At 37.7% G+C, this 24,027-nt stretch overlaps 2 protein-coding genes across 5 annotated transcripts in view; both read left to right on the top strand.

The window, feature by feature from the left end:
• c5 (complement component 5) overlaps positions 1–14,588 on the top strand; it is a 29,931-nt gene extending 15,343 nt beyond the window's left edge. The window contains exons 13-42 of the mRNA XM_079870543.1: positions 1,918–2,124; positions 2,216–2,365; positions 2,494–2,620; positions 2,742–2,810; positions 2,920–3,022; positions 3,542–3,654; positions 3,760–3,844; positions 4,043–4,125; positions 4,577–4,713; positions 7,645–7,866; positions 8,158–8,218; positions 8,297–8,386; positions 8,603–8,815; positions 9,964–10,048; positions 10,229–10,388; positions 10,469–10,567; positions 10,648–10,819; positions 10,951–11,156; positions 11,239–11,391; positions 11,501–11,563; positions 12,134–12,227; positions 12,316–12,355; positions 12,460–12,562; positions 12,652–12,726; positions 12,824–12,929; positions 13,024–13,107; positions 13,261–13,350; positions 13,459–13,542; positions 13,671–13,812; positions 14,085–14,588. Of these exons, the coding sequence (XP_079726669.1) occupies positions 1,918–2,124; positions 2,216–2,365; positions 2,494–2,620; positions 2,742–2,810; positions 2,920–3,022; positions 3,542–3,654; positions 3,760–3,844; positions 4,043–4,125; positions 4,577–4,713; positions 7,645–7,866; positions 8,158–8,218; positions 8,297–8,386; positions 8,603–8,815; positions 9,964–10,048; positions 10,229–10,388; positions 10,469–10,567; positions 10,648–10,819; positions 10,951–11,156; positions 11,239–11,391; positions 11,501–11,563; positions 12,134–12,227; positions 12,316–12,355; positions 12,460–12,562; positions 12,652–12,726; positions 12,824–12,929; positions 13,024–13,107; positions 13,261–13,350; positions 13,459–13,542; positions 13,671–13,812; positions 14,085–14,229 (3,561 nt within the window). The 3' untranslated portion in view covers positions 14,230–14,588. The remainder of the gene's footprint in view (positions 1–1,917; positions 2,125–2,215; positions 2,366–2,493; positions 2,621–2,741; positions 2,811–2,919; positions 3,023–3,541; positions 3,655–3,759; positions 3,845–4,042; positions 4,126–4,576; positions 4,714–7,644; positions 7,867–8,157; positions 8,219–8,296; positions 8,387–8,602; positions 8,816–9,963; positions 10,049–10,228; positions 10,389–10,468; positions 10,568–10,647; positions 10,820–10,950; positions 11,157–11,238; positions 11,392–11,500; positions 11,564–12,133; positions 12,228–12,315; positions 12,356–12,459; positions 12,563–12,651; positions 12,727–12,823; positions 12,930–13,023; positions 13,108–13,260; positions 13,351–13,458; positions 13,543–13,670; positions 13,813–14,084) is intronic.
• A 121-nt stretch (positions 14,589–14,709) lies between these two features.
• cntrl (centriolin) overlaps positions 14,710–24,027 on the top strand; it is a 36,519-nt gene continuing 27,201 nt past the window's right edge. For 2 of the 4 annotated variants that reach the window (XM_079870542.1, XM_079870539.1), the window contains exons 1-9: positions 14,710–14,792; positions 17,507–17,643; positions 17,752–17,882; positions 18,048–18,189; positions 18,658–18,844; positions 18,925–19,118; positions 21,880–21,999; positions 23,352–23,520; positions 23,892–24,001. In XM_079870542.1, coding sequence (XP_079726668.1) covers positions 18,070–18,189; positions 18,658–18,844; positions 18,925–19,118; positions 21,880–21,999; positions 23,352–23,520; positions 23,892–24,001 — 900 coding nt within the window. In that variant the 5' untranslated portion in view covers positions 14,710–14,792; positions 17,507–17,643; positions 17,752–17,882; positions 18,048–18,069. Of the gene's footprint in view, positions 14,793–17,506; positions 17,644–17,751; positions 17,883–18,047; positions 18,194–18,657; positions 18,845–18,924; positions 19,119–21,879; positions 22,000–23,351; positions 23,521–23,891; positions 24,002–24,027 lie in introns of those variants that run through there. The other 2 variants (XM_079870537.1, XM_079870538.1) reach the window with 2 other exon arrangements.

Genomic DNA, 24,027 nt, shown 5'->3' with positions numbered 1-24,027 from the left:
CTACGCAATACGAGAGAACCTCTCGTAAGAGAACGTTTCGGTTACTCACGTAACCTCTGTTCTCTCTAGAAGAGGGAACGAGTATTGCGTAGCCCGCCGTGCTCGCGCCACGAGCTCATTTCGCTTCATGCGACAGAAACCAGAGAAGCAGCCTCCGAGCCCTGTTTATATACGCTAAGCCACACCCCTTTTCGCGGGCTGTGACGCATTAAGCGCGCCAAGCGCGCTCATTGGTCGTGACGTCACGCCAAGGGCTCAGCGGTAGGCTGCTGCAGTTGCCGCAGGGCAGCCAATGGGCACGCTAGTAAGCTTGCCCTAGGTCTGCAGGCTGCCGCACTGCGTTGACAAGATTATAAAAATTAAGGATAATTTTTGGCTTCAGTATCTCGAGAAAGAAAGGCTTTCCCGTATCGTAGCAACTACGCAATACTCGTTCCCTCTTCTAGAGAGAACAGAGGTTACGTGAGTTACCGAAACGACACCCATAACTCACTCCAGCTATAGGCAGTAAACTAGCTGCAGCTGAAGTGACTGATTGGAGTGATGAGCTGGTCACTAGGCAACAAACAAGCAACACATACATAGACCCAACACCTACCACACACCAACAGATCCACAAAATGAACACAAGGATTTGTGAACCATGACAACATCTTTGAGAAACAGTTTCCCTGACTGAAAACTTTCCATAAGTTTAGCGGCTTGAGATGCTCTCTGAAGCACAGACAGAGGAGCGAAACATAACCATGTCTCTTATAAAAAAATTATTTGTTTTTTTTCAGCTTTTAAACTATTATTTCCATTACAATGTATTGATTGAAAAACTGAGAATAATACAATTCTGATTTCAAATGCAACGCCGAGTTTATGAAACTCAACGCTCAATAAAGCGATGGTGCAAATTAAGATGATATTTTAGAGAATCAGTGTGGGCTGCTGGTGGTGCTTGAGACTATATTTGTCATTTTGTTTCTGTGAAAAAATTGGCTAAGAATACGCTAAAAGATACTACTAAAAGTAGCCTATGATTATGTATTACTTATTTTAATGAATTAATTTAATGTACAGTACCTGTCATCAAAAGTTTGGACAAATTTAAATATTTTATGTTTTTGAAAGAAGTCTATTACACCAAGGCTGCATTTATTTGATAGAAAATACAGTAAAAACTGTAATACTGTGGAAATATTATTACAAATAAAAATAAATGTTTTCTATTTTAATATATTTTAATGTAAATTATTCCTGGGATGGCAAAGCTGAATTTTCAGCATCATTACATCATTACAGTATTCAGTGTCACATGATCCTTATTTATTTCAGAAGTTATTTCAGGGTTCTTTGATGAATAGAAAGTTCAATGAAAAGCATTTATTTGCATTATTACATTTATTTATTGACTTTATTCAAGCATTTATTAAATAGAAATCATTTGTAACATTATAAATGTCTTCACTGTCACTTTTGATCTATTTAATGCATCCTTGATGAATACAAGTATTAATTTCTCTCTCTTTTTTATTCTTACCCAAAAATCTTTGAATGGTATCATGGTTTCCACAAAATATTAAGCAAATCAGCATGATTTCTGAAGGATCATGTGACACCAAGACTGGAGTAATGTTCATTCGGAGTAATGAAAATTCAACTTTGCATCACATGAATAAATTACATGAATATTTCCCAATATTACTGGTTTTACTGTATTTTTTGATTAAATACATGCAGCCTTGGTAAGCATAAGAGGCTTTGTTCAAAAACATTTAAAAAAATAATAAAAAATGTTCCCAAACCTTTGACAGATACTGTAACATATTATACATTACATTATAATTTTAAGTGCTTTATATGGTATCCATCTTAATGCATTATAATTATTCCAGTGAACCATCTATGACAGAATCTTTTTTTTTTAAGGTCATTTCCAGAGGAAAAGTTGTGCAGTTTGCCACAGTTAAGCGTGTCAGTGAAAAGAGACAAAGCCTTAACATTAAGATCACCCCTGACATGGTGCCGTCTGCTCGGCTACTGGTGTACTACGTCCTGCATGGGGAGGAAAAAGCGGAACTGGTGGCAGACTCTGTGTGGATTGATGTGAAGGCTAAATGTGTTAACAACTTAAAAGTAATGCCTTTTTATTTGTCATCAATAGTTGTGAAGTGTTTTATGTTATTTATGAATAGTGATATATATACCTCATTGGAATATATTTCAGGTGGACATATCAACTTTCAACTCACAGTATAAACCCAAAGATAAACTTCAATTAAGAGTGTCAACTAAAGAGGAGTCACTTGTGGCTTTTTCCGCTGTAGATACGGCCTTGTACAACCTAAAATCTAACGACAAAGACCCTCTAAAAAAGGTAAAATAGCAGACTTGTTCAAAAAGATGGTCTATATGGTCAGCTTTTGTATGTTTTTTTTTTTTTTTGGTGCGTTTTAATACACAAACTACAAATTAAGGTGATGATAAATTTTCTCATTGTTGCAGGTGCTACAACATGTTGAGCGAAGTGACTTGGGTTGTGGAAGAGGAGGAGGCAAAAATAATGCTGATGTGTTGGACCGCGCTGGCCTTATGTTCATCACCAATGCAAACGCCAAGGCCTCTAGTGCAGGTACATGCTCACGTGTAAAGTTAATAAGCGAGTGTGACTCGTTACATTAAAACATCTCAATAGAGGATGTGATAATTTGCTGAAACACTGGCAAATGTATTTTCTTTTCTTCTTTTTTAAGAGGGGGCCTGCTCAGACATAGTTAGGCAAAAACGTTCACCTGTCTTGGGGCAAAAGTTTGAAGAAAAGGGTCTGTATGCAAGCATTTTGTTTAAAAACAGTAACAGTATGCGCTAATAACCTTTTGTATCACTGCAACATCATCAAAATACATTTATGCCCACATGTTTGTTGTACAGCCAAAACGTATGGGCCGTACAAGAATTACTGCATGTCTGGGACACGCAGTAGCCCTACGCTTGAAACCTGTGAACATCGTTCTAGGAGATTGCCTTTTCCTACGTAAGGAATTAAGCTCTTTTAATGTGACACTTACATGAAATCATATTTTAGAGATCTTTTTGAGTTTCATATTATGTATTTCTCTTTGTTGTAGTGCCAATGTTACATAAATACATGATACATAAAATAAATAAAATTGATATTATCAAGTAATAAGGAACATTATTAATTTGATAATGAATAATACTTGATGTGAAAATTTGTTCTGGAGCCTATAATTAGATATTGCTACTATAATGAATTAATTTAATGTATAACACATTACGTATAAGTGTTTATATTTTGTATATATCTTTTTTGTGAGTTCATTTAAATGGCAGCCACATGCTTTAACATAATCCATCTGAATGAAACAAACTGGTTAATTCAGGTTGATTGGGACACATTTTCCAAGTCATCTCAATGGCAAAAAGTTTCCCAATCACCCTGAAATCACCCTGAATCACCCTTTAACATTAGCCTTTATCTTTGCACTGTGTAAAGTATTCCTGTGAATAATTTCATCTGACAAATCTGTAGAAATATTGCTGAGCACTTGAAGAAAAGGTGCCAGCGTGCCTTCTTGGAATGCTGTGAATTTGCTATGAAGCTCCGTAAAGAGAATTCGGATAGAATCATTCTAAGTCGTGGAGGTATGGTTGTTACTTATGACATCATCAACACAATGAACTTCTAGTAACTTAGATGACTAAACATGTAAAAAGACAGGATCTAAAGTTCTCCATTACGTAATGCAGCAATCGACTTTCTGCTGGATGTGATGCCATCTCAGATTAGGAGCTACTTCCCTGAGAGCTGGTTATGGGAGGAACACACCAGCAAGTAAGAAAACTTTCTGAACTACAACCTTCTGGCTAACTGATAATATTTATAATATATATATATTTACATATATCCATTAGGATTGTACTATTGCTAATAAACTGATTTGAAATACATCAAAATCTACATATGAGTGAAATTCCTCTCTTTTTGTTAAATTATCCAGTTATACCTTTCATTTTAATCTGTCTGTTTAAGGTCTGGGTCAGTAAGCATTACCAAAAATCTTCCAGATTCACTGACTACCTGGGAGGTGAAAGCAGTTGGGGTATTCAGTGAGGGTGAGGCAACAAGCTGGATCGAAATGATTTGTTTTAGCATCACCTGGTGGCTGAAAAAGGGAATATGTGTAACGTTAGCCAAAAGCTGTAGGAAAGACTGAAATAGCATACTAGCATATTAACTCTTATAATCACTTCAGTAGGCTATAGCCTACAGTATGCAGATTTTCTATATGCATGGATTACCTGAATTACCAACTAATTAAATATGAATTACAGTAGCACATTCTACCTTTAAAGGGATAGTCCACCCAAAAATGAAAATTCTGTCATCATTTAGCACCCATCGTCAGGGCCTGATTTTTTTTTGGAATAATCTGACCATAGGCGTGAGCTTCACAAGAACAGCCATCATTACAAACAGTGCATTCTGGAAATAACCCAGTATGCATGCAGACCTGTTGGGGTGTTTTTTTATTAGAATCTCAGACTCTCCTGTTCCTTTGGTCAGGGATCTGTGTGTCAGATGAAAAGGTTCAGGTGTCCCAGGACATTAGTGTGGATATACCCTTGCCTTATTCCATGATTCGTGGAGAGCAGATTGAGCTCAGGGGTTCAGTCTACAATCAGCGTTCTTCAAAAACTCGGGTAAGCGGTTCACATACTTGAGGATGAGTTTAAATCGAAATTATACTTTATCACCTACACTACCGTTCAAAAGTTTGGGTCAGATTTTTTTTAAAGAAACAAATACTTTTATTCAGCAAGGATGCATTCAATTGATCAAAAGGGACAGTAAAGACTTTTATATTGTTACAAAAGATTTCTATTTGAAATAAATGCTCTTTTGAACTTTCTTGAACGTATCTGTCCCCGAGCTCGGCATCATCCCTGATGGCCCCTACCCTTCCCACTAAGCCCCTAATAACATTATCCACGCTAGTGGGAAAAGCGTATATGGCAGCAGGTCAGGCTGGTGCATGTCTTCACACACCATGTCGATTTTACAGGCATACCAGGCCGACCTGCTGAGGGACCTAGACGATAGTGAGGGGGTGGGGACTGATGCGGTTCGAAAACTGTGTCGGGCCACAGATCTGTCTTTTCAGGCCACCAAAGAGACCGCTTGCACCATTGGGCGGTTTATGACAGCAATGGTGGCTGTGGAGAGGCATTTATGGCTAAATCTGTCAGATATTAAAGAGAAAGACAGAGCCTTTCTGTTGGACGCCCCGCTATAACCTCCTGGCCTCTTCGGCGATGCTGTTAACACCATAGTTGAGTGGCCGTCTCCAGGCCACTGGAGTTGCTGAGCGTGAGAAGCCCCAACCGTAGAGCTCCTCATATCGAGCGCAACAGAAGGAGAGTGTCGCCTCTCATGCCCCCCCTCAAAAACCATGGGGTTTAGGGCGACACTCTCAGCCGAAGCCTTCCAAACAGAAGACCGATCTGAGGAATGTTCTTTTTGCGAAGAAGGTTTCGACAAAGAAGAAGTCCTGATGCTCATGATGGCGTCAGACTTCTGAGGGCAACCTTTTGAGGGTGGAGCGGTGTTCACCTCATTACACAGTGCCACTTCGGTGCTCTCAGGAGGCTGTTCTGCCAACCCCGTCACCATCGGTGCCTCAGGCGCAGCGGTTTCCAGCAAGCTTATGATCCAGCGTCACCACGCAGCTGCGTCTGGTTCGAAAATCTGTCAAATCAGTCGTTTCCTGCCAATATGCTTCAGGTCACCAAAGTGGCTACTCAACTTCACTACTCAAAATTGGTTATATGAAGGAAACCTTAGTTCTTGTCACAGGGTCCAGTGTTAGGAGCTCTTTGTCATCGAGTCACTCTCTCGACAGATGCTTCTCTCACCAGCTGGGGAGCGGTAATGGAAGGCTGCTCAGCTCAGGGTCTGTGGATGAGTCATCATCTTTCATGGCACATAAATTGCCTGGAGATGATAGCGGTCTTCATGGCATTGAAGCACTTCCCTGACCTAAGAGGCCATCATGTGCTTGTCCATACAGGTTTTATCTGTTTGCGTCTCAGGATACGGCGCACTGTCCGCTGTGGTTCTCTCTCACACGTCCAGCCCCATTGGGACTAGACGCATTGATACAGACGTGGCTGAGGCTTTGCCTGTACACATTTCCCCCGATTGCATTACTCCCAGGAGTTCTGGAGAAGGTCCACCAGGACAGAATAAGTTGGTTATTCTGGTGTGGTTCCCGGACCTAGTATCCCTTCTCGACGGCTCTCCTCTGGAGATTCTGGTCAGGAGGGAGCTTCTATCTTAGGCGGGAGGAGTGATCCTCCATCCCTGACCCGAGACATGGAACCTGCGGGTTTGGCCTCTGAGGGGGCCCAACTCATAGACGGTAGTTCCCTGAGAAGGGAACGAGACACTGCGTCTGAAGCACATGTGTCAACTAGTCCAAGGACGATAGTGAACATCACGGGCGGGTGACGTCACTACCAGAAAGGATAAAAGCACATCCGGTCTGACCGGCGTTAGCTTCGCCATGAACGCCATACGCACAAGAACCTGTCGTGTGAATACTGGGATCAGTTATGACATAAGAACTCGTGACCCAGGGGCACCAAGGTCCAAGGAATAAAACCTGGCAAACGTGAGCAGCGAGGACCAGCCTGCCACATCACAAACTTCTTGAAGGGAGACCCCTGAAATGAAGGCCTTGGAGGCCACCATACTCCTAGTGGGAAGAGCTCTTATGGCCAAAGGTGATGGCTGGCCAGAAGCTTCATAAGCAAGAGAGATAGTCTGCCTCAACTATCCACTTGATAATAGTCTGTTTAGATGCAGAGACCATTTCTTAGGAGACCCAAAACAGACAAACAGCTGATCAGACTTACTCCACAGGGTTAAATTTTGTTAAATATTTTTTCCAAATATCTGCTTCTCTTACCTCCCTATAAATGGTTTAGACCGATCTAAAGTATTTATTAATTATTCAGTCAGTGACAAACATCAGATGGATCCAATAAAATTGTAAGTCCCACCCCAGCTCGTGAACAGAACCAATCAGTGTTGAGGCGGCAGTGCCTGAAGTTAACGATGAACTTGGTGGAAGAGCAGGAGATTGACTGACAAAATGTCGGGGAAAAGAAAAGATCCCAGTCGATCAAGATGTTCTTAAAGACAGGTTGTATTGTTATTTCGCTGGGAATAAGAAAACTATGGTTACAGTCGTTACCCGCGAGGTTCTCCTTAACACCAAATCAGAATATTAGAATTTTTTCTGAAGGATCATGTGACACTAAAGACTGGAGTAATGGCTGCTGAAAATTCAACTTCGCCATCACAATAATAAATTACACTTTCAAATATATTAAAATAGAAAACATTTTAAATTGTAATAATATTTCAGAATATTACTGTTTTACTCGATTTTTGATCAAATTAATGTAGTCTTGGTGAGCATAAGAGACTTCTTTCAAAAGTATAAAAAAATCTTACCGACCCCAGACTTTTGAACAATGGTGTATATATTTATGTGACATTATGGTGATAAACTCATTATAGTTTTCTTTCTCTCTGTATCTTTCTATATCTCACACATACATTAATAGTTCAGTGTGACCCTGACGGCAACAGAGGGAGTGTGTGTGTTTCGTGGAACTCAACAGGTGAAACAGGGAAAGCCAAATGAAAACAAGGGGCTTATCGAAGGCCGTTCAGTGGCTTTGGTCACGTTCTACATCATGGCCTTGGAAGCTGGCACTCATACGCTCACTTTCACTTTAACAACTGAGTGGGGGGCTGAGAGTGTGGTCAAGAAATTGAAAGTGGTGGTAAGAGGCGATATGCAGTCAGTGCTAGAGGACTGTATCTTTGTAACAGTTTGTTCCCTTCTTTCTAAAGATGTACAAACTACATATTTAATATAGAAGGAAGTTTTGAAAGTTACAGTGTGTTTTTATTGTACACTTTTAGGCCTTTTAAGTCTTTTATTTTAAAAGAGTACAGTAGAGATTGCTCATGATATTTTTGCTTAAAAATGGTGTTTATTGAGAACTAAACCAGTTTCAGTTTAGTATGCCTGAGATTATGATCTGATTGATTAATTTTCTGGTACTTCACAGCCAGAGGGAATTAGACTTGAAATACAAAGTGGTGGAAGAATAGATCCAAATGGAGTCTTTGGTAAGGACATCTGAAGAGTATAAGTATGCTCTCTACTCATGTGCTGGAGTTTCATGCCATTTCTTTTTCCCTTCTTAGGCACTTCCATGCGAAAACTTGAGTTAAAAAAATTAATTCCACCAAACATTGTGCCCAAGTCAACTGTGGATTGTATTCTAACAGTTAATGGTATGATGCCTGCGAAGCTTGAACACATTTGTGCAGATGCTAAATGACACTTTCTACACAGTCACATTTTTTTAAATCAGATTTGTGCGATAATGTTTCTTTTATAAACTGCGTAGATTAAAATTGATTATACTGGAGGTTCCAGAGGCTCTATGTATTTTTATAGTGAGGAAATGTTGCCAAGTCACAATTTTATAACTTGTTTTTCTTGTTCAGGTGAAGTACTGGGAGAGCTTCTGTCAATTATAAATAACCCAGAAGGTTTAAAACAGTTGACTAACCTGCCACGGGGAACTGCAGAGATGGAGCTCATGAGTCTCCTGCCAATCTACTATGTCTACCACTACCTAGACAAGACAGAGAAATGGGACATTTTGGGGAAAGAGTCAGCTGCAAGTGAAAAGGAATTAAAAAGGAAAATGCAAGCTGGTGGGATGTTTGTTTCAGTAGAGAAGAATACTTTTTTTTCCCCTCACATTTCTTGTATCATGTTCTTTTAGGGGTTCAAGGCCGTAGCGCTGAAACCCTGTTGTAATGTTTAGAATTTCCAAGGATCAGCATTCTCCCCTAAAAGTGATCGGGCAGACCAAACCATAAGTTGTAGAGACTTTATACTTTGAGGGATGGTAGTACCCAGCCCCCATCTACAACGTTACCAAGGCTCGCCCCAATCGGCCTAATGGTGGCACTACAGCGATCAAAAGAATGTAATAGCTCATAACTCAAACCATTCATCGCAGGGTCAAGTGACTTATATTGTTGGAATCCTTGGCTTGATCATTACTCTGCACAATTTTTGGGGATTTTGGATTTAAAAAAAAAAAACTTTTGGGAAATAGTCCTAGGTTTTTCACCCGATCGGAACCAAACCAGTGCAGAAATATTCTCTGGAGTCTGACTGTCAATGATTATTAAAAAAGTCAAAATTTAGATTGACGTCTGTGGCGAGATGCCAAAACGTTCAAAGTACTTTTACTAAAATGGCTATCCCTCTTGAACGATTAATATAATTTCACCAAACTCTGTACACCTATGAATGGGCTTCACGTTTTTCGCGTGCGTAGAGGATTGTATATCGTGCGATTTTTCGTACATGCCCACAACTTTTATATCATATGTTACAACTCATTCTGAGCAACTTTGCCTTTAGGACCACCGGGGTCAATCGAACCGTTCATTAATATTGGAGATTGCTAGATTTTTGGCTCAACCTCGATAACTTTTAAAAAGATTTAAAACATATATTTTCTCAGTAAACTGGCTGCAACCACTAGGTGGTTACAGGCTTGCTAAATAAAACATAATAACTTTTTACGCATGTGCTTAAAAGATAACTTTTTACGCATGTGCTTAAAGTCCTTAAAGCACTTGAACCCCGTTAATTGCTGCTCTATTTTCATTATTTTATTTTCAATTTTTTTGTATACTCGGTCTCCATACAATAGTAACATCCTATAATAATTACATTTTGTTTTTTACTTGCTTGTCTTATACGAAAGTAACTATATCAGTTATAGCCAGTACAATTAACTATAATTAACTATTAAGTGATTTAACGACTCACTGTTGCTTTCCAGGCATCACCAGCATGATGTCATATAAGCTGAAATATGAACATGGTTTCAGCATGTGGTCGAACAAGGACAAATCAGCCAGTACCTGGTAAACAACTGCTACATTTTTTTGTATGCCATATTTTTTCCTCAGTGGCAGCTGAAACGAAGCATTGTCTAATTGTTATTTTACAAATGTTTTACATAGATAGCAATACATATAGAACTTATACATTTTACGTGCTACTAACATTCTACTGGAGGTGTAATGTTGTAAAAACTTCTTTAGGGTGACGGCTCTTATAGTCAAGACTTTTGCTGACATGCATGAATATGTCTCTATGGAGTCTGAAGTGCTGATCAATGGCATTTATTGGCTGATTAAATATCGTCAGAATGATGATGGCTCGTTCTTTGAGAAATCACAAAGCAATCCACTTAAACTCATGGTATGTGAAGAAAATAAGTGTTCATGATATCATACTGTATATTTCAGTGTTTTTATCAAGATTGTCTTGTTTTTTTAAAGGGTTCCGGAGCAGATGTCACTGAAAAGACAGTCTTCCTCACTTCTTTTGTCATGATTGGAATTAAAAATGCTCTGAAGGTCCCAAATGTTAACATACAGGTAGGACTGGCAGTAAATTCTGACCAATGTAGGATTGTTCCTCATTCAGTCAGTGACTAACAGTACAATTGTCTCTTTAGGCCTTTAAAAATGCTTTAGATCATGCCATGGAGTACCTTTCCTCTAAGTCAAAGAAGATTGAAAGTTTATATGTTAGAGCCATTGCATCCTATGCTCTGACACTGGTAGACATCAATAGTATGCCGGCAGTCAGCCTTTATGAAAAAATCAAACAGCAGGCTCAAGTTAAAGGTAAAATCTTATTTGTGACAATCCGCACACTTTTGACCAAAAAAACCACCCAAATCAGCACAGATTAAACCCTCTAATATTTGACCAATAACTTAATACGAACAATTTGTCTGTACATCTAACATTTTCAGGGAACCCAGCCACAATTCGTTTCTGGGAAGACTCTAAATCTAACAAGGATTCATTAAAACCCAGTGGTGCGACAGCAAAGACCGTGGAAACAACAGTTTATGTCCTGCTTAACTCTTTAGTCAGAGGTGATTCCACCTATGCAAAGCCCATCCTGAACTGGTTAACACAAGACCAGAGATACGGAGGGGGCATTCTTTCAACACAGGTACTCAATGCAATATATACAGTATCTTAATATTTTAATGTTGTCTTTATCATATGTGATCTTACTTTCCTCAAATTTTCAGGACAGCATTCTCACTTTGGAGGCCCTTACTAAGTATAGCCTCTTAGCCAGTCAAGCCACCTTAGACATGGTGGTTGACATTGAATACAAGACTAAAGGTGACATCAGCAGAATCAAACTAACTCAGCAAAAGCCTGTTGCTAAACCAATAGTGGTAAGGCGTTCATTTTTTTTTTTTTTTATGATGTTAACTTAATTATTATGGATACAATTTTCATTTGTCACTTTCATTTCAATGCCACTCTTCTGTTTTCTTTGAAAAGGTGATCAAAAATGATGATATAATAATCAAAACAGCAATGAGCTCTGGTGTTTCATTTGCCAAAGTAAGTGAGCTTGTATTTAACAAAAGAATACAAGTATCAGTTATTGGTTGATATTACTAATATATATCAAAATTGGATATTTATTTGTTCGCTCTCATTTTCATCTATTTTTACATTTAAACTACCTCTGCTATATTCTAGTGATCACTTAAAATTAATTTCAGATCCCAAAGTAAAAATCTGTTTTTTTATACTTGTCTAGTTACAGTATATAGTGTAATGATGCTCAAATGTATTATTTAAAAGTATTGATTTCATTTTTAGTGTTTTTATTTGATTTTGAAAAATAGTATTGTAGAATTTTAATATATGCCATTGATCAGTAACGACCAGATTTAAAAAAAAAACTAAAACAAAACAAAATCATCCTTTTTTAAACAATCATTCTAAAGGATGGTAATTTTCAGTGTATTTGATAAACACTACACCAATCTAGACTTATACATATGTGTGTGTGTGTGTGTGTGTGTGTGTATATATATATATATATATATATATATATATATATATATATATATATATTCTATGCATGAAACCAACTGTATTTATTGATTAACCTCATTTTGACAGCTGAGAACAGTTTACTATGGGATGACAGAGAGCAATGAAAATTGCCAATTTAATATATCAATTGACATTCATGACCGTGTCCCATATTCAGATGGTACGTTCTGTATTTTTTTTATACTTTTATACATTTGTTATATTTTAAAATGAACTTGGTGCAGCTAATTTGATTTCTTTGTGAGCAGATCCTATGCTTTTGTCACAGCGGATTGTGGCCTGTGCAAAGTAAGTCTGTAGAAACTCCTGATAAGAAGTTACACGTTTTAAGTGTCCGTGTAAATTTCTGATTTGCATGTAAAACGCATTAAAAAATGCCATTATGTGTAAAGATACAAGCCACATGAAAATTCAATTGAAACTGAGTCAGGACTCACTGTGATGGAAATTAATTTGCCGACCGGTGTGACCCCAGTCCAGGAGGATTTAGATATGGTGAGACACTAAGTGCAAATACATTTCCACAGAAAACATTCATAGTTTCAGAAAACTGTAGTGACATTTTATGTTTCTAAATTTTGCAGTATCAAAATGGACTTGAGTCTCAGATTTCCAACTATGAAATATTGGGTGACAAAGTCATCCTTCAAATAGATTCGGTAAGCATTGCTAGACAAAACAAACTTTCTCCAAAAGGTTGCATTAAAGAATGTCATCTTGAAGAATATTTCTAACCACACAATACTTATCCTGCAGATACCATCAAAAGATTTCTACTGTGTGGGTTTCCGTATTCAAGAGGAATTTGAAACTGGCATGAGCAGATCCTCGGTATTCAGAGTTTACGAATTTAATGATCAAGGTATAGCACAAATGTTTCCCCAAATGTTTTATTTATATCTGGCTGAACTGATTTTGGCTACATAAAACAAGCTTTCTCTTCTCATTTTTAATAGGAAGTACTTGTATGAAGTTTTACCACAAACAAAGCCGCAAACTGTTGCGACTCTGTGAGGGAGACCAGTGTCAGTGCATGGCAGGTAAGCTGCTTAAAACCAAAAAAACAGAAATAAAGAAAAAACTGAAATCGCACATGACGTTATCATTTACATAGGCTTACGTGTGTATTGAGTTTAATGCGGCTGTGTTAGTTTAACAATTTGTCTGTATTTCCATGTCTTTTTCAAAATTAGCGGAATGCTGCAACTTTAAATCCACCATTGATCCCACAATCACTGCTGAACAGCGCAAAAGTGATATGTGCAAAGACAGCATGAAATATGGTACATAATGATCCTCATGAAGCTTCTGGTCACATAAAAATCATTGTCACATGATCAGTGGTATACGTTTGCACAATGTGTAATTTACTGTCCCATCTTTTTTTCTAGTATTTAAAGTGTTAATTGGATCCTCTGAGGCAAGTGGAGATTTCGTGACCTACAAAGCAAAAGTTAAAGCAGTGCTAAAAAAAGGCAAGAGTATATTGAATATGTTTTCTGTCAATATATTATAAAGTTTAAGTTGTAAATGATTTAAAGTAAAATTATTTGAATAAAGAATTTGAATAAACAAGCTTCAATCCAGAATTTCTCTTCTGCAGAACAAACGGACGACTTAAAAACAGATTCAGAGATAGATTTTGTGAAGAAGGCAACTTGCAATGAAACAAATTTCGAAGTTGGCAAGCAGTATCTGGTCATGACTTCTGAGAGCATGAAGATAAAAGTGGATCGTGCTTATAAGTGAGTTCTTTTTTGCTTTCTTGCTCATGTTTTAAAAAACACATCATACAGTACCTTAAATCAAGATTTTGGGCAAGACTATCTGTTTGTACGACCATATATATGCAATTCTTTTTTGCAAATTCATTATGAATTCCTAAAATCTGTTATGTAACACCTTGCATTAGTACAACACATTGTAAAGTGAGAGTGTTTCACATTCATTATTTAACTATTATGTGGGCTAGTACAAAAGCCTCAGAACTGATTTTCTTTATACCATGTGTGTTTAGGTATAAGTTTCCTTTGGACTCACATGCTTGGGTGGACTGGTGGCCACTTGAATCTGACTGCAGGAATGCTGCCTGCAAACAATATGCCGGAGTGTTGGATGATTTTGAAATTGATTTCATATTATCTGGCTGTGAAGATAAATGATAAATTGCAATGTCAATAAAAGAGATAATTCTTATGCATGTTCTTATTTTATAACATACTCTGAATAAGAATAAACAGAAGCGTTCAAATACATAAAAAATATTGTTTAGAAATTCTACAGTTTTTTGAAATTCTTTAAATATGTGATTATTTTATAAGCTTAGTCATTATTTTGTATTAACTACAAACATATACAAAATAAAAAATAAAATTAAAAAAAAGTATTCCATTTCCAATTTGTTATATCAAACAACTTTCAATGTTCGTTGCAAGCTTACTGACAATGTGTTTAGGAAATTGTTTGTTGTTATTTATGTATGTGCATACAATTATTATAATATTTTGCTAAACATTGTGAGAAACATTCTGGTTGTTTGGATATTGAGTCTGCTTTGAGCGCACAGTACTCTTATTTTGAAATAATTGCAGCTGAGTCACATGATCCTAACATCACCGCGAATCATTTGAGTTCATGGCTGGAGAATCAGACAAGAGAGTAATAGCTCAGTTTAAACCTTTAGAAACGCATGAACTATATACGACACCTGGGACAAGAGATAAAGGTAACAGGCTTGTATCCGCTTTGACATTATTTAAGAGAGAATTATAATAATCTGACGGTTACTGGATGATCTCTAGGAATCCTAATAGGTCGCTATGGAAACTGGGCTAACAAAAATGGACGAGTCTTCACAAAAGTGGCCATGCAGTTAAATATAAAACTTATTTTAAATATAACATTTTTGTTAGCAGATGACTTTCGTTCTATCATTAGTCAGATTTGGTCTGCATTGTAAGTTTTAACATAAAGCAGAAGAAACTACCAGCAGTTAGGTTTTAGCAGTCGTCTTGATTTAGGTAACGTTAGGATGAGCATCGTAATCGCTGGCTTCCTCAGATAAAATTAATACCCCTAACGTTACGTTAATAAAATGAAAAGACTCGCAAGCAAGATGCGCAAACAATCACCAACAACAGGATCCAAATGTTCCAAGAGCCTTGTGACCCCCAACGCCATCTCACGGTCGGAGAGGGAGGTCCTAGAGAAGATCTTAACGATGATGGTAGCAGCTAACTTACATCTCAGTCTCTTGTTTAGATACTGCATGTCCTACAGTACAGGTGTCTGTCTCATCTGATATGTCCCTTTGAAATCTTTAGGTCATTTCTCCAAATTCATTCAACAAGTGGATATTTCTTTAACTTTGGGCACTTAATCTAAAACTAAAAATCCATTAAAGTGTGAAATATTTTGTGTTTAAAACTACGATGACTAAGAGTGAAATAAGCATAAATTATCCCAGCTATACATGACTTGCGTAAACTGCAATGTAATCTGGTGACCAAACTTTCGTCGTGGACGGGGTTGTGGCAAAATTCGACTGCCTGTTAAATTATTATCCACCTCGTTGAAGTCGCTACCTGATGGCCTAATCAAAAGTGAAAGCGCTACAACAACCCATAATAAAGTGACCCTTCACAAAACTTTAATGACGCCTTTAACATTTCAAATCCCTCAGTTCTCGCCATCTCTGAAAACCAAGCCAATGTTGATTCTTGTTTTATTACGCGTCACACTCTGACTGTCACGTTCTCCTTTTGCCAGCCGACTCTCCTCTATTTTGCATTTTTCTTTTCTTTTTTTAAAAAAAGCGTGATTCCCAGTGGTTCGAGATTCTACATGCTCAATGTCAACCTTTCTCGCTTGTTGTGACAACTAACCTATGCCACTCCCACACCATACATACTTCAAAGTAGCCGGAGCAACTTTTCTGACGATGACGACGTCTATGCAACACACCGAAGCAGTTTGTTTATAGAGCTGGTAAGTCCCGCCCATCAGTAAAACCCCACTGGACCTCTAGATTGAAAAATCGTCAATGCAAGTGAATGGGAGAAAATAATTATTTTCTGGTCCCGTTTGAATTGTGCCATGAATGTGAACATATGTTGTCTGTGAATTTTTTATATAATTTTTCATGTTACGAGTTTGACAGTATATTGTACGATTCTTTGGCTAGCAGTTGTGGAAAAGACATAACGAGAAAGACTACATGTCCCCTATGTGACGTCACCCCATAACACATTTTCCCTCCACTTGTCAAATCATGGTGCTAATGCTGCGATAATCTATGGAGACAGATCGAGATGCCTGTGTGTTTTGTCCCCAAATGTCACCATTCAAACCAAATGGGCTGTTCTTTCTTCAGAAACGTGTCGAAAGCAGCGAAGAGTTGTAGTCCACAAAGTGCTCTCACACAAAGTCTAACCGTATCAAACTTCTACCCGCTAAATTGTAGCATTCTTCACACGAAAAATTATATTCAAAATTCACAGACAACATATGTTCACATTCATGGCAAAATTCAAACGGGACCAGAAAATAATTATTTTCTCACATTCACTTGCATTGACGATTTTTCAATCTAGAGGTCCAGTGGGGTTTTACGGATGGGCGGGAGCTCTATATCTATGGATCCAACATGGAATCAGACGCGAAGTTACCTTTCGATGCAGCCTTAGATAGTGTTTAGAACGCAAGTTTATTTCGTCTTCTTCCTCGTCGAATTTCTGTCGCTCTACACGTCATCTGGTATAATTGAAACGATTGGCTATGATCTACGTACAGGCGCATTTGATAGACATTCGTAGCGCCCAATAAACGGCTCTGGGCATTCGTAAACCACGCCTCAAATACGAGAAAATGAACATGTGGTTCCCAGACCACTTCTCAATGAGAAGAGGTCTGACGTTAGCCAGGCTACGTGACCTATGCAATTTCCCGCGAAAACCACCCTGCCCGGTCTAAAATAGGCTTACCATAGTGAATCAGGGTAAGACAAAAACACGCTTTGGAAGAAGGATTTATAATGGATTCGGATCATTATTGACTACATTTAGTTAATTTTGAACAAAAAAGTTAGCCTACATACTGTACCTTTAAAAACAAATAATGTGAGATGTGATTGAAATGATACAAGAGTGAAAATATCCGTGACTTTTAGAAATTGCCAGAATAATCATGTATGCCCCCTATTGGACTTGGTTAGTAGACAAATTAAACTAGTAAGATTGTGAACAATGTTTATTAAGAAAGAGTTACATTTTTAGTCCACAGTGTGAAAAGTAACAAATTTTCATCTAATGCATTTAAGCGTTTTGTAATTGCACAATGATGAATAATTTCATTATTTTTAATTAATAATTACTTTGCTGCTACCAGTTTTGTAAATATTTGCACTGTGTGTTATTCATTTACACAAATATCTACCCTTAGACAAGAGTAAATATAAGGGGAAAGGGACAAGATACATCACAGAAGACCTGATTAGGAGATTAACTAAATGTGAAAATGTAGTCCTTGTGCAGACTCTGGATCTGTCTACATCTACGGGACATGACAAACAATTTAGGGTAAGATTTGGACATTATTTGGTTAATGCTCAGTGTGATTGGTAAAGTTTATTGTTGCATTTTGCATTCATTTGTATTGACTTCTGTGTGTTCATGTTTTTTTTTTAGTATATTGAAAATTTGGACAAGTGTGAGCGCCTGCAGGTTCTCAACCTCAGTAACAACAGGATTGAGAAAATTGAGAAACTAGAGAAATTATGTCAACTACGGGAACTCCACCTTTCCAGTAACAGCATACAGTAAGAGAATGTGACATTTGTCTACTTGATGACAAGCATTCCCTGTGGTGGCACCACATATCCATTTTTTTATTGTTTTCATAGTGTTATAACAGAATAAAAGATATAATGTTATTAAAGCCAGTAAAAGTTTTAAAATATAATTTATATTTCAATTATGTACAGAAAAATTGAAGGTCTAGAGCACATGACAAACCTTCAGGTTCTAAATTTGGCCTTCAACAACATTGAACATCTTCCGGTCTGGATGGCAAAGAAGCTCAGATCCCTTCAGACCATAAACCTACACAGCAACAAGATATTCTCTGTAGGTACAATTTATCTGGGTTTTTCAATCTCAGCCTTTGCTTATATTTGTTTATCATGTGTTTAAAATCAACAGAAAAAAACCCCCAAAACATTAAAGGGATAGTTTACCCAAAAATGAAAACTTTTTCATTGTTTTTCTCACCCTCATGTCGTTCAAAACCTGTTTAACTTTCAATCTTTTGTGGAACATAAGAGAAGATATTTTGGAAAATGTATCAGCATTTATTTATTTTTTTTTATTTTTTTTGTCCAAACAATGGAAATCAAAGGCCAAAGGGAACCAATACTGTTTGGTTACATTCTCCAAAATATATTCCTCAGCAGAAGAAATAAAGTCAAACAGGTTTGGAACGACATCAGGGAAAGTAAATAATGACTGATGTCATATTTAACTGTGTTAAAAGGGAATTACTCATACTCAGTTTTTGTAATGTTACTTACAAAATTCTCAACCTTTATGATCTAGCTTCATGAGATGGCCAAACTAAAGCCTCTGAAGAACCTGACGAATCTGACATTAGCAGAAAACCCTATCTCCAGCCTGCCCCATTATCACCTCTTCCTAATTTTTCATCTGAGGTCACTGGAAATACTGGATGGACAACCAATCAGTCCACAGGATAGAGAGCAAGCACATCAACGCTTTCATATGGGTACACCATCTCATCTTCTACATTTATCTTATCTTCATATGTGCTGTTATAATATGAACCCCATTGTGCTGTTCTTATAGAGGAAGTGGAGCGTTTGGAGCAGGAGTTGGAGTTGAGAGTTGAGGAGACTGCACAGCTTCAGAGAGAGCGGACCGCAGCACTGGAAGAGCTGGAGCGGCAGGACACAGCCAATCAAAACCTGAGGCACCAGAACCAGGAACAACAGCTGGGACACAAGGAACTCAGGAGAGAACTGGACACCAAATCTGAAATGGTGGGTGATGCAGTCTTCGCTGTCATCAAGCTCAGTGTGAATAGGGTGGAGCATTTCGCCCTCAAACACAACTGTGATATCTTATGTAAAGAATATTTTTTTATTTCAGATAATTTCCTTAAGAAGCACCACCTAACAAAACCTATTTTTAAAGTCAAAATTAAATCCAAATTTACTTTTTTGAAGTGTTAGTTCACCCAAAAATGTAAATAAAGGCAGAAATACACTACACGACTTTTTCTGATTTTTGCAGACAAGTTGACAAAAGTTGCCAGAAGTCTCCACCAGTCTGCTGATTTTGGGCAATTGGAGTTGATTGATTTTACAGAAAAGTGCATGATGGGCACAGACTCTGATTTTTTTTTTTAGCTTCAGATTATGATTCCATCATGATTATAATCATTTGAAATTTGTATGATGCCTAGTTTTTCTCTGTAACCATTTGCAAAGTCTGCAAGTGTTTGATGCCTAATGTTTCTAAAATCTTTTCAGATTTTAAAATTGGTGTAGCGTATTACAGCCTTAAGTCATCATTTACTCACCATGGTGTTGTTCTAATGCCGTATGCTCTTCTTTCTTTTTGGGTCACAAAAAGAAAAAAAGTCCCACTCGCGCTCGTACATATAATGGCAGTGATTAGCGACCAGCATCAAGCTTTAAAAAAAGACGCACAAGTATCACAGATTGATCACATGCTGTATATTCCAAGTATTCTGGGGGTATATGACAAGGTTTGGTTAAAATTTTTTTTTTATTATTTAACTAAAATCCTGAGCTTGGCCGTTTTTTCTTCTGTGCACAACTGGGCATTCATTAGAGTCTATTAGCAATTCACTCTGTCTTCGGCCCGGGAAAAGTTGTGAGAAATCAAGATTAATAAAAACATGACACAAAATACAATCCATGTACTTTTTTCTCTGAGATGAATATATCTGTTGTGTTCATCGCAACAACAAGTTATCACGTTCACATCTGCCACCAGTCATTCTGACTGTCATCTGACAACCGGAATTCAAGTCTGGAGATGTTCATCTCAGTGAAGAAAGTATACAGATACTTTTTGGGGGGATTTATTGGAATTGTATTTTATGTCTCCTTTTCTGGGCGACTAATAGATTCTTGAACTCACAGTCGAGCAGAGTAGACCAACGGCCAATATCAGGATTTTAATTAAACAATGCATAAAATTTCGTCACTTGGAATATAAAGCACATTTTGCATGGGATCATTCTGTGATACTTTTGCATCTTTTTTTAAAGCTTGATGCTGGTCACTTTTTACTGCCATTATATGGATGAGCACGAGCAAGACATTTTTTAAAAAATTCTCCTTTTGAGAAGAAGGGCATACGCCATTAGAACAACTCCAGGGTAAGTAAATGGTGTATTCATTTTCATTTTTGGGTGAACTATCCTTTTAAGGCAAGACACTACAGACAACCCACTTGCTCCGTCTCTAAAACATCACTTATTACAGAAATATGTTGGTTTTTTTTTGTTTGTTTTTAAATGTCACATAACGGGAGGAAAATGGTTTGTAAATTTTCCATGTTTCATGTTGACTTTTATCTATAAATTACTTTTATCTGCTTTCATATTAATTTTCAAATCTTTGTGCTTGCAAAACTCAAAATGCAGTCACAGTGAGCACTCAAGTATACATTAATTATTCAAAATTTACATTAATTTTCCTGTCTATTTCTAGACAATTTTCTGTCCAGCTCTCTTTTCTTACTCCATGCTTTTGTCACCTACTCCAAAGGTATTTTGTGAATGGTACTGAAAAGTGTTTTCATCACTCATCACTGTAGTGTGTTGCATCATTTACTATCACTTTAATTGAAGAAGTTCTTGGAGAGCCTGTATTTGGAAAAACAAAATCGGTTTCAACTACTTGAATAGCAAATTTATACTCATTGCTTTAATGCACTTGCTCAGTATACAAAATTTTAAAAACATGCCATTTATTTATATTGCACGAGCACATTTTTAAGTAAAATATTTAACAGAAATCATTTTTGTTAGTTTTTAAATGAAAAACAATAGATATTGTTCAAGGTACTGCTTGTAATAGGACACTTTTCTGTCAAACGTTAGTGGACAACATGCATGGCTAATGTGATGATCTACAGCTGTGGTTAATCTGCTTAGACACAGGTAAATTTGAGTAGAATTGACTTCATATATCCACTAGAAGTCTACTTGAGACCAGTGACCACTTGAGGCCAGTTCATTGCAGAACTGGCTCTAATGCAGAAAGTGAATCCCTTTTAACTTTCCCTTCCCTATTGATTTTTTTTATCTTTCACTCTTGTGCTCTTATGTAAACTATCTGTATGTCTTCTACTGTCTCTTCTCTTCATTCCTTCTTCAATCTTAGCTTCCATATCATGCTCCTCTGCTGGATTCCCTCTGTCAGGTACTTAAATGTCTTTTAACTTATGTGCCCTACCAATTACGGAATGATGTCAACGTTATGTTCTCCTGTCCTCTCAGGTTCTCGCTTTAGAGAGCAATGTTGATGGTATGGCATTGCTATGTTCTTTAGCATGTTTCTGCATGTGTGCATTCTGTATTAATGGAAATCTTCAATTATCATTCATTGCTCTGTGCATTTCCATGAGTGTAACAGTTTTGTAGTACACATATCTTTAAGACTCAATTTCATTCTGAGCTGAGAGGTTTGTAGTGATGTGTGGCTGATGTGTTTTATGGTGTTATGTAAAATGTTTTGTTTAAATGACCTCTTCCTCATTACACAGCTGAAGCAGAAAACAGTGGAGTTGACCCAGGCCTGTCAAAAACACTATGAGCTCGAGCAAGAGTTGGCTTTTCACAAAATAGATGTCAAGTTTGAACCTCTTCCATTTTATCCAGACCTTGTAAGTTTTGGTTTTGTTTAGGTTTTATAATAACTTGAGGATATAAGTAGATCATTCATTGTGATTTGTTTTGAGAAAAAGGGATTCATTTTTTTATTATTATTGGTAAATTTACACTACCGTTCAAAAGTTTGGGATTGAGGGTTTTTGAAAGAACTCTCTTGCTCCCCAAGGCTACATTTATCCATCCATCCATTCTCTTCCACTTGTCTGGGACTGAGTCGTAGTGGCAGCAGGCTAAGTAGGCTGCCCATACGTCCTTTTCCGCAACACCTCCACTGCAAGGCATCCTGACTAGATGCTCGAACCTCCTCAACTGGCTCCATTCAACGCGGAGGAGCAGCAGCTCTACTTCACACCCTGTCTCTCGGGGTCAGCCCAGACACCCTGCAGAGAAAACTAATTTTGGCCACATCTGCAATCTGTATCTGTGAGCTCATTCTTTCGGTCTCTAGCCAAAACTCATGACCATAGGTGAGGGTTGGAACATAGATTGACTGGTTAATCGAGAGCTTTGCCCTCATGCTCAGCTCTCTCTTCACCACGACAGTCCAGTATAATGACCCGATCTCATGCTCTGACCTACCTCTCCTACCTCTCACTCGTGAACAAGACCCATTGATTCTTGATCTCCTCCACTTGGGGAAGCAACTCACTCCCTACCCGAAGTGGGCAGTCCATTGTTTTCCGGCTGAGAACCATGGCCTTGGATTTTGAGGTGGTGCACACTCAGCTGCAAACAGCCCAAGGAAGCACTGAAGGTCACAGCCCGATCAGGCCATCAGGACAACATCATCCGCAAAGAGCAGCAACAACCTTCCAGCCAATTGCTTCCTCAATGCAGGCTTTGAACAGGGCCCACTAGGTCTCCATATCTCCAACCTTCTTTCGGGATGAAGGAATCACTCCTACAGAGGTGGGAGATGAAGACATTCTGCACAGGAAAAAAACCCAAAACAGTGGTGTCAAGTTGAGGACTCCTACTACTTAACTATCACTTTTGATGAATTTGATGCATCCTTGCTAAATAAAGGTATTAATTTAAATAAAAAGTATCAATTTAATTAAAATAACTATCTTACTGACCCCAAACTTTTGAACGGTAGTGCGTCTTTTTCCATCCAATATGTAGTGCATGAAGTTTTACTTCATTCAGTTCCACTTTTAAGAAAATAATAAATATATATATTTTAATAAGATTTTAGTGCGAGTCTTTAACAGTTAGATACATTTCATTTGAGCTTTGATGATTAAATTCTGCAATACAAAAGCTCCAATTAATTTTGCTTTGGTCATTTTTGTATGGTAGGATTATATTCATTTTTAGAGACATCATTCTCTATGTTGTTCAGGAGGTGGAGGTAGAGAAACTTTCTATTGAGAGTCCCTACATAGGAAAGTCTTGTCAGAAGAGGAACATCCTCTTGGGTGCACGAGACCAGCATCAGCCAGCCTCAGCGAACCTGACAGAGACAGACTACCCCAGAGAACATGACATGTCCAGACATGCGCAGCTCAGAGGTACAAAGGTTCAAGGGCACTGTGTATTCACATTATACTGAAGGGTCTAAATAGTTATTCATTTGTATATTACACATGCTATTCATTTTTTACTAGCTTTACTTGTAACAATCTGTAGATTTTTATTCTTATTACCAGCAATGCTGCTCAGGTATGGGACTAAGTTGCATACAATCGCTTTGCTTGCGCATACTGTATGTACAATATTACCCTCAAATAAAACTGAACTGACTGTTGAACAGTGGCCCCCAAAAATAATAAAACCAAGTGGCATCAGCAGGACATTTTCCCTGTTTTATGGGACCACTATAAGATCCACATCTCTGCAGTTTTCCTAATGCATCTGTTTTTGTGTTTTTATTTTTTTTTAGCTGAGGTGCGATTACAGCAATTACTTAAAGAAATTGAGATGAGAGAGCAGCAGATCCTTAGAGCCAGTGAGGAGCTCCGGCAGCTAGAGGAGACCGTTTCTCAGAGACGGGTGAGATGTTCCCCTTTAGACAAGTT

The sequence above is a fragment of the Squalius cephalus genome (assembly GCF_949319135.1).
Source record: "Squalius cephalus genome assembly, chromosome: 5".
NCBI lineage: Eukaryota > Metazoa > Chordata > Actinopteri > Cypriniformes > Leuciscidae > Squalius > Squalius cephalus.
Note: the sequence above shows the minus strand (reverse complement) of the source record. Positions and strands in the feature narration are given on the sequence as shown.